Source organism: Osmerus eperlanus, chromosome 12 (genome assembly GCF_963692335.1).
Source record: "Osmerus eperlanus chromosome 12, fOsmEpe2.1, whole genome shotgun sequence".
Classification (NCBI taxonomy): Eukaryota; Metazoa; Chordata; class Actinopteri; order Osmeriformes; family Osmeridae; genus Osmerus; species Osmerus eperlanus.
Window position 1 is genome coordinate 12,825,737 of NC_085029.1, and position 10,000 is coordinate 12,835,736.

A 10,000-nucleotide genomic window follows, 5' to 3' on the forward strand; every position below is an offset into this window, starting at 1 on the left:
GCATCAGATTGGCACGGGCATGTCATTTCACACTTGACAAGTGTCTCAGATAAGGGTTGCTGTCTCAGATAAGGGTTGCTGTCTGACTGCTTTTACTGTTTCCATGAGATTCCACAGGCAGTGAAGGTGTTTATGTGGAGGGATATATCTCCATTACAGCTCAATACAGCAACACATGCTCTAGTAACTGTGTGTGTGTGTGTGTGTGTGTGTGTGTGTGTGTGTGTGTGTGTGTGTGTGTGTGTGTGTGTGTTTGCGTGCGGGTGTGTCTGTTTGTACATTGATTTGGACCACTGATTTGATTTCCATCCGGAGACAAAGCAGCAAATGAGGAAATGATGAAGTAGAGCCGACATACAACCGTGTCAATCTGAAAATCATTTGAGTACGGAATCGTACAGCGTGCTTCATCTGTTTCTTCAGATGCTCCAATGACCACTACATCCGTCCGGTGTGATCGGACCGATTGAGCAACCTGCAACGTGACAATGTCAACTCACCAGGTAGCGTTCTGACGACACACTGACGAGGATGAGGTCATCGCCCACACGAACCTTCTCCCCCTCTGACCTCTGCTTTGACGCAGGGTGGATGGTCCACCAGCAGGGCCTCGCCTGGACACACACACACACACACACAGACATACCCAAATCAGGCAGGACTCTATGTTAACTGCCAGCAGCCCTGCTCAGACTCACAGGAAGCAGATAAATAGACAACATGGTGTTGTATGTTATGGTAACAGAACAACTGCTACTGCTTCAGGGAAATGACAGCCTTCTACCATCATTGCGCAGCCCTTATTAGTTCATGTTTATACTGTGTGTATGTATGTGTGTATGTGTGTGTGTGTGGTCTACCTGTAGTGTCTTCTTGTAGGCCCACATCGAAGGCCAGTTTGTCTGTAGAGGATCGTGAGGTGGACAGACAACACAGGTACTGGATAGGAAACAACAAAATAACCAGACGATTTTTTCAAGAAGCAAATCTACGATCTCTCAAATCATTTGACCATACTCTGACATATATCACAGCCCCAGTTTGTTCTCTTCTGCTGGATTGTTTTATTCATGTTACATTGTTTGAAACATTAGTTCCTGACTCTTAATGCTCTCACCATTCCACTGTAGGAGTGTCGTAGCAGGACAGCGTGTCCATACAGTAAGGTACGATGGCCTCCTCCTTGGGCTGTCTGCAGACACACACACGCACACGCACATGCACACACACAAACACACAGTATTTAACAGAGCACTAGACACAGCTGAACTTGATCTCAAATAGGACCAGACAACAAGCAATGTGTTAACACTGACCAAACAGCTTCTGATCATGCTAACCCAGTTCAATACAGTACAGTACAGTTTAGTACAGTAGAGTGTAGTACAGCTCAGTGCAGCTAAGCTCAGTACAGTACAGTACAGTACAGTACAGTGTATAACAGCTTAGTACAGTTTAGGACAGCACACTGCAGTACAGTAGAGTACAGTGGACAACTGTGTTCCAGTCCCAGGCCTGAGCTAGATAAATGCTGCTAACCAGGCAGGATGAGGGCAGTAATGTGAGCTGACAGCCAGGATGGAGCTTCTGTTTACAAACACACAGCCAGGCCCCAGCCCTGGTACAGTTAATCACATTAACCTCCACATCAATTAGAACACCTTAAACTGGAACCGCACATCTATATCAGCTACTGTTTTGTCGTTTGCACACGCTGGCTAGCAGGGGATGGGACAGCACTAGGGGAATGTGGTTCTGCTCTGTTATGTTCTGCTGTGTGCTGTTCTCTTCTGTACTGCTCTGGCCTGTTCAGAGTCAGGAGCTAAGACCAGCAAAGGCCCTCATTACATAACAGTTATAATCTAACATGTTTGAGTCGATCCCTTCCTGGTGACAGCTCACACCCTGGGTGTGAGCGTATCGCTGCTGACTCTTCCTCCTGGGCTCGTCTGCAGTCCCAGGGCTGCGACACACTGCTGATGTAACGCAGCCTGGCAGATCTCTGCTTCTCACACTGAGACCTCCAGCTGTGGGTAACCCCCTCCACACACACACACACACACACAGACGTCCCAGTCTTCTCTTTGAGGGGAGATCAGACACCTGTAAAGCTCTATACATGTTGAGTGTCTAAGAGAACATGTGTCGCAAGTAAAGTTCATAAGGAGAGACTGCACCTCTGTGTCAGGTAAGACCCCCACACACACAAATACGCAAACACATGAACATGCAACAGGGGACAAAAAAACACGACGACACAAGCACAAATACACACCAACGTACCTTCATCATAAATTTCTGTATTGGCATGAAACGAAAAGAGAGACAACAGTCATGGACAGGGAATGACAGAAATATATTAAACATACTGTAAGTTCAAGTCAAGATCTTTTGAATGCAGCATTAAGACACTCCAGAAGGCATTCATGTACACGTACATTGACATGTGTGTTTGAGAACAGTCCATACATGTATGATGTGGGAGACTCAACATACAAATGTAAGCAGTATTGATCTGGTATCAAATGTAGATACACATACAGCCCACACACAGGATCATGGGTAAAAGCCACACATCAATGCACAACAGCAGACACATCAGTGGCAGCTCACACACAGCGCTGTTAGAATGTCCAGGGATGTAGACCCAACTCCCACGACATGCTTCTAACAGCGTACATGAGGCAAGGAGAACAACACTGGCCTTCAGTCTAACTCTCATTTTTGTGACCACAAAATCTTATCTGTTCTTTTATATATTTTCCTTTCTTTTTCTCGAACTCACTACAGCTCGCTCTTGTGTGTCATTCTCGCTTTTACTGTTCAAATCATTCAGAGTCGTAAGGAGAGACAATCCATTTATCAATATACGTAAATTGAGTGAATCAAGCGGTCAATAATGATAAACTTTGTTAGCATACAAACAAAGGACAGAGACAAAGATGATGGCCATCGTGATAATGATGAGGATGGTGATCATAATGACAGTGACGATGCAAATGGTATTTCAAATGATTATAAAGACAACAGCTGGAGCGTCTGAAGAAAGGCAGACATACCCATTTTTTCACATCTACTTGCTGTGGAGAATGAGAGGCAGAGAGAGGAGAACAGGTGAGCTGCCTTCATCTTCAACCAAAAAACGACCACATCTTATCTCATCGAGCAGAGAAATAAGACTTCTAGATGGTTTGAGGTGATGCTGTCTGTGAACCAAATCATAGTGTGTGCTATGAGGTTGTCGTAGTTTGTAGGTGTGGGGGGGGAGAGGATGCAGGTTGAGCTTGTTGCACAAGGCTACCAGGTCCTTGTCTTGTGAACCGCGTGAACGGATGAGTCTCGATGCATGTTCACATGCATGCTTCATCCTTCAATGGTTGAGATGAGACTGGTCAAAACAAAGGAGGGGCAAACCATTTGCAACCAAAGAACATGCTGCCCAAATAAAGGAAGAAGGGAAGAGAGAGAAAAAGGTCTAAAATGAAAGACGACCTCGCCGTGTGAGCGATTTCCATCCAGCCAGAAGTCATTCCCTTCCCAGCTTGACCTCCACCAGCACTTACATTTACATTTTACATTTAGCAGACGCTCTTATCCAGAGCGACTTACAGTAAGTACAGGGACATTCCCCCCGAAGCAAGTAGGGTGAAGTGCCTTGCCCAAGGACACAACGTCATTTTGCACGGCTGGGAATCGAACTGGCAACCTTCAGATTACTAGCCCGACTCCCTCACCGCTCAGCCATCTGACTCCCACTCTCACTTAGGTGCGTGGGTGTGTGCATGTTTGCGCTTATGTGCTTGTGTGTGTGATGTTACACTTGAGTATGTAGGGGTAGCGGGCTTGTAATCAGAAGGTTGCCAGTTCGATTCCCGGCTGTGCCAGATGACGTTGTGTCCTTGGGCAAGGCACTTCACCCTACTTGCCTCGGGGGAATGTCCCTGTACTTACTGTAAGTCGCTCTGGATAAGAGCGTCTGCTAAATGACTAAATGTAATGTAAATGTAAATGAGTATGCTTGCCTGTGTCTCCATGTGTGTTTGTGTGTGTGTGTTTTGTGTGTCAGTGTGTGTATGTACTCTGCCTACATCCCAGCCACCCTTGGCCCTTCAGCACTAATGACCACAAACACTAACTGATATCCGCTCCTGCTATTGCTCACCGTGCCTGGCACAGGGCCTTAATGACACTCTCAGCATTTAATAAACAACTTGAGTTCACCCCTCTTTGCCAGCTCCCCTGTCACAGGACGTGTCACAACGCCCCCTCACCTCCTCTCCATCCCTCGGAACCCAATAGAAACCTGCCACTTACAGTAGCATATGCTAATATGCTAGTAGTAGTAGAAGGAGCATATGCAGTATGCTCATATTGATTTACCCTCTCTTCTCATGACCACACTGCACATTGGTATTGGTAACATGTTTATTGTAACGTGTTTATGGTTTATATGTGTTCTGGTTCATCTGGATCCAGATTTGATAGACATGGCTGGTATTTTCTTCAGACAACGTGCACACAAGGTGCAACCACAACCTCGCACCGGAACACAGGGAGCTTGAAGGCTTGACGATCTAGCTGTTGAAGTACTGAACTGAACTTGACGCAGGTTACTCTGGAGCACCTGCCTGCACCACTACAAAGGTGCAGCCCACAACACACTCTCGCTGATCAACATGAACCATTTACAGCAATCCGTTCCCTCTGTGTGGAGGGGGGGGGGGGGTCTCTGTGATAAAGTGGAGTGCTCTGGATCCAATTGATTCCTAATTGAAGTGCCATTATAATCAAGCACCCGGTCATTAATGAGAAATGGAGGGCCGTATGAGAACAATGGCTGTATTGTCGAGAGATACAAAAATAGAAGAATGTTCCCAACTCGGGCTATCTGTACTCCGTCTTCTCCTCCAGCTGTCGGCCTGGAGATCAGCTGGGATGGTTCCCACTGTGGCATGGACGTTCTGTACAATAACGCAACCTTTACACACACTGGTTCCAGTCTGGTTCCAGTCAGGTCTGTGGACTGGAGTGATCCAGCTCCTAGCCAACCATGAGATGATTGAACTAGCTCTGTGCTCATCTCCTTACATAACTGTGGTCATAGAAGGGGTGTGTGCGTACTTGCGAGAGAGAGAGAGAGAGAGAGAGAGAGAGAGAGAGAGAGAGAGAGAGAGAGAGAGAGAGAGAGAGAGAGAGAGAGAGAGAGAGAGGGAGAGAAAGAGTCATACAGTTGGAGGCAGGGCTCTGAGAAGATGAGAGTGTATAGAATCCCACATTATGGAAAGGGGAGAGAGGTGTGTGTGGGTGTCTTAATGTAGTTACCCTACACTCTGCCTGCTTTGAACCAGCCCGCTACACACACACACAGACAAACACGTCATCCAAGCCCTCTGCACAGGTGCTGCTACTGGGAGAAGTCGCTCTGCACAGGCGCTCTCTCTCTCTCCCTCTTTCTCTCTTTCTCTCTTTCTCTCTCTCTCTCTCTCTCTCTCTCTCTCTCTCTCTCTCTCTCTCTCTCTCTCTCTCTCTCTCTCTCTCCTCTCTCAATCGATGTCTCTCTTTCTCACTGACACATCCGTCTCCCTGTCTCTAGCCTAACTGGCTTTGTGCACCTATTCTGAAATCCAGTCCTGTGTAGCATGGCTAACCCACCCATCCTAGTGCTTCAGTGTTCCTGAGCCCATATGCCCTGTCCTGTACCCGGGTAGTAAGGGGATATAAAATCCCATTATGGTTCTTATTCGTAGTAAATCTCATTAGGAGTGAGGAAGAAATCCTTCCTCTGGTGTATTTTCTAATCTTCTACAGTACAGCAGGTATCAGTGACAACAGGAATTGTAACCTATTCAGCCAGATAGGAACTGCGTCACGGCCTAAGTCTTTTCCAACAGACCTAAACCTCAAGCTATGGTTATTGTAAAGTGAAAAACCTCCCATTCAGTATGTATGTAATGTGTACATGTATACAGGTCATCATTTGTAAATATTGACAATACAACAATGCTAGCTGAACCCCACCCTGTGTGTGCGTGCGTGTGTGTGTGTGTGTGTGTGTGTGTGTGTGTGTGTGTGTGTGTGAGAGACTACTACAGCCAGAGATGGGCAATGCATAGACAACATCTATGCTAGCAGACACACAGTCACAGGCTCCCTTAGTGCTATGCAGAGGAACACAGGCAGAGAGGGAAGCAAATCATTTGGATTTGTCTTCTTCTGTCTCCTGCTCACCGCTCAGCTTGCCTGGAATGTGCCTAGCTTACAAATTACATGTTCAGCTTTAAAACAGCAAGACGCCTCTCTCTTTCTTTTTTTTTTTTTTTTTTTTTTTTTTACAATTCTCCATTCCTCTGTCTCTGTCTGTTTTAAACACACGTACACACCATCGCATCACCTTTTTGGAAACCTATCCCTTGTTCCTTCAAACACACCGACACAGGCACACTCACATGCCACAAAACACCCTCTCTCTCACTCACCCTGCCTCCCTGCCTCCCTGCCTCTCCCCCATGCTGCAGTCCTAGCCCACATCCCTCGAGCTAAACCACTCTGCTACATGCAGCACAGCAAGGCCATCCTTCCACAAGCGAGACAGTTTCAAATATATAGCCACAGCTTAGGCTAGTTGGGCATCATTAGCTGTCATTAAACGCAGACAGCAACTGACTGATGCTTGTCCGTCAGTTAAGCCACTGTCTGTATGACTCATCTGGTTCGGTTATCTGTAAACCAGTTACTCTGAGGAGCATGAATGTTCATGTTATCTAATACTGATGCAGTACTGGCCCCATCCCACACTTCTAGAGCTGAACAGGTCTGAAAGGATCAGGAGGACTGATAGAAGCAACATGGATGTCTCTTCTGGGGTCTACAGAAGTCACTGGGGAGTACTGATGAGCTGTTTTTGGGTGGAGGCCATGAGCTCTCCATTGCTTACTCACACACTCCATACTACCTCTGTATGTGTGTGTGTGTGTGTGTGTGTGTGTGTGTGTGTGTGTGTGTGTGTGTGTGTGTGTGTGTGTGCATGTGTTGTGTGTAGGTGTGTGTGTGTGTGTGTGTGTGTGTGTGTGTGTGTACATGTGTTGTGTGTAAGTGTCTGTGTGTGTGCGTGTGTGTGAGTGTGTGTGTGTGTGCATGTGTGTGTGTGTGTGTGTGTGTGTGTGTGTGTGTGTGTGTGTGTGTGTGTGTGTGCAAGTGCGTCACTGTTTCTAGGGCTGGCAGCAGACTGAACTATTGGCCTTGAAAAAGCATATGGCTCTATGAGGAGTGAAATTAATTACCCTTTAGTTATTCATAGATTTAAAAAACGGAAGTAATTATAAAACTGCAAGTCATGATAAAATATGACACTACTTGGGCTTTCCATTATGATGGTTTAATCTGCACTGCAGTTTTGCTTAAAATAATAGAATACATAGTAATGTTCTACATAATTACATAATCTCCTATTCAATATTCCTAATTACTATAATCAAGTGACACTATTCTATATTGAATTATCTGAATAAAGTTTGTGTATATTGACTGGTATAATTCAATATGGTACTTATTGGTGGTACTGCTTGATTATTGAAGCTGCTTCAACCATAGATCCTACAAAGAAGATACAAAAAAGTTTGACAAAACAAAATCAAATGTCTTTAGGGAAAGTGGTGATACAAATGTATGCAGTACAGTGCTGTCCCAGTGCTGTTCTCCAGGCTAGAGCTGCAGTCCCCAGGCCAGGGTATGGTCAGGCCCCTACTCGACCCTGAAAAAGGGTGAAGCACTGTGGGGGTGGCCCCCACCCCTCGTCAACAGCTGTCAGCTGGCCTCAGAACCCTGTGTTGACACTACTGTGACGAAACCCATCAGGGAGAGTGTGTGTGCGTGTCTGTGTGTTTGAACAACATATGTGTCTGTGTGTGTGTGTATACAGTATATGTCTGTGTGTGTGTGTGTGTGTGTACTCACCCCTTCGGCCTTCTCCTCGGTGTTAGCCAGCATCTCCTGTAGAGCTCGGACAGAGAGGGACTGCTCCAGCACGAAGGTGCAGATGGACAAGTCTGGAGGCACATTCTGAGACACACACGCACACACAGAATGTAGACGCTCCAGAATGCACGGCATCACCTTAAACGACACACTACACGTCTGACACGCAGAAAAGGTCAGAGTCGTGTTCTCATTTGCAGACATAGTTCAAGCGAGGAGGGAATGGGTTACATGAGCCATTTAGAAGCCTCTACAAAATATCCTGCTGTCCAGTCGGTCTTGTTAAGGACATCATCAGCATCACTGGACGGTTGTCAAAGCATATGTGTGTGTGTGTGTGTGTGTGTGTGTGTGTGTGTGTGTGTGAGTGAGTGAGTGAGTGGCTGTAAATATTGGAGAATCAGATTCCCAAGGGTGAAGATCCAATGTTGGGACAGATCTGTCAGTGATGGGCCTCGTCCTGAGAGCTGAGCAGCTTACCTTTGAGTTGGAGGTGGACTCCAGGAAGCACAGTCTGTTTCCAAAGCCCTCGGCGGCCAGACACAGCTTCTGCTGCTCCTTGTGGACCGTGGCCGAACACTGGAGAACCACCTCGTCATCCTGACACACACAGACAGGAGACAGGCGTTACATCACACTGTAGACAGGCGTTACATCACACTGTACCATCGCTTAGTTGCACAGACGACCAAGATTCTGATCATGCGAGAATTGCTCCACCAGGTCTGAAACACACTCAAACATCAAAGTCTGACTGTTGTACAATGCAATCATCCCCAGTTAAAAGAGCAATCATAGCCAGCCTAAATATAGTGTAAAACAAGTGGATGACGCTGGCTATGCTGTGGCCCAGGCCTGTTAATTACATTCGGTTTTATCAGAGCAGCAGACCCACTGGAGGTTTCTGTATTTTAGGCATCACGCTTCTGGCTTTAATTGAAGAAGGATTACAGTCCATTAGCTAAACAACCACAGAGTCTGTGCGTCCAGGGGCCTAACGGACAGGAAGGTGGCTGGCTGAATAGCTAGCTTGAATGGCTGGCTGACAGGCCGACTTGCTGGCTGGCTGGCTGGCTGGAGAGATGGGGATTGCCACAACAGGCTTTGCGGGAATTAGACTGGGCCCAGCTAATGTGAAATAGACCAGGGATGCACAAGCCCATCCACACAGACACAGCTGTGATGGACCTGAAGCAAGACTAACACAGCCAGGTCAGACTAGGCCTCTGGGAAAGGACTAGGAAAGAACTGTATAACTTACGACAACAAGAACCATAACTATGTATGGAATATTTGCGTCGATAAAATTGAAAATCTATTGTATTTCTACCATACACCTCACACATAGCCTTCTGGTGAGCAGTATATCTTTACCAAACAGGCCATTATGGTGTGACAGAAGGTAAGAGATAAAAGTTTAGGACCTTGGAGATGAACGAGGCCGATTGACACTACTTGTTGTCATAATGAGAAGAACAGCTGTTTGGAAACTACCGCAGAGGATAGCAGCCACTCTATCCTCCACTATTTATGACAACGGCAGGGAAAAACACCAACTGTCTAAACAAGCTAACCACAGCTCCCAACTCTCATATTCTCATCATAACGAAAGCTGAAGATCTGAATCCTGTATGTTCAGGCATGGGCTTCACATTCTCTTCAGGAGAGAGCCAGGGACAGAGCGAGCTTCACATTCTCTTCAGGAGAGAGCCAGGGACAGAGCGAGCTTCACATTCTCTTCAGGAGAGAGCCAGGGACAGAGCGAGCTTCACATTCTCTTCAGGAGAGAGCCAGGGACAGAGCGAGCTTCACATTCTCTTCAGGAGAGAGCCAGGGACAGAGCGAGCTTCACATTCTCTTCAGGAGAGAGCCAGGGACAGAGCGAGCTGTTTCACAGTGCCTGGGGGATCCCCCTACCTCCTGTCAGTGGGAAGTATCACTCACACACACTCGCTCACACATATACCCTCACACACGCACTTACAAACACACCTGCGCCAGGAGTTGCTTGGCAGCAGGCCAGGTC

The 10,000-nt window shown here is 46.8% G+C and overlaps 2 protein-coding genes across 2 annotated transcripts in view; one reads left to right on the forward strand and one right to left on the reverse strand.

Annotated features, from left to right (window-relative positions):
* The window catches only part of rgs7b (regulator of G protein signaling 7b), a 183,524-nt gene that overhangs the window by 170,676 nt on the left and 2,848 nt on the right, over positions 1-10,000 (forward strand). The window lies entirely within an intron of this gene.
* Positions 1-10,000, reverse strand: part of ryr2a (ryanodine receptor 2a (cardiac)) — an 89,480-nt gene that overhangs the window by 54,930 nt on the left and 24,550 nt on the right. Inside the window, 6 exon segments of the mRNA XM_062475381.1 lie at positions 501-612; positions 860-939; positions 1,118-1,192; positions 2,284-2,298; positions 7,954-8,058; positions 8,455-8,574. Coding sequence (XP_062331365.1) covers positions 501-612; positions 860-939; positions 1,118-1,192; positions 2,284-2,298; positions 7,954-8,058; positions 8,455-8,574 — 507 coding nt within the window.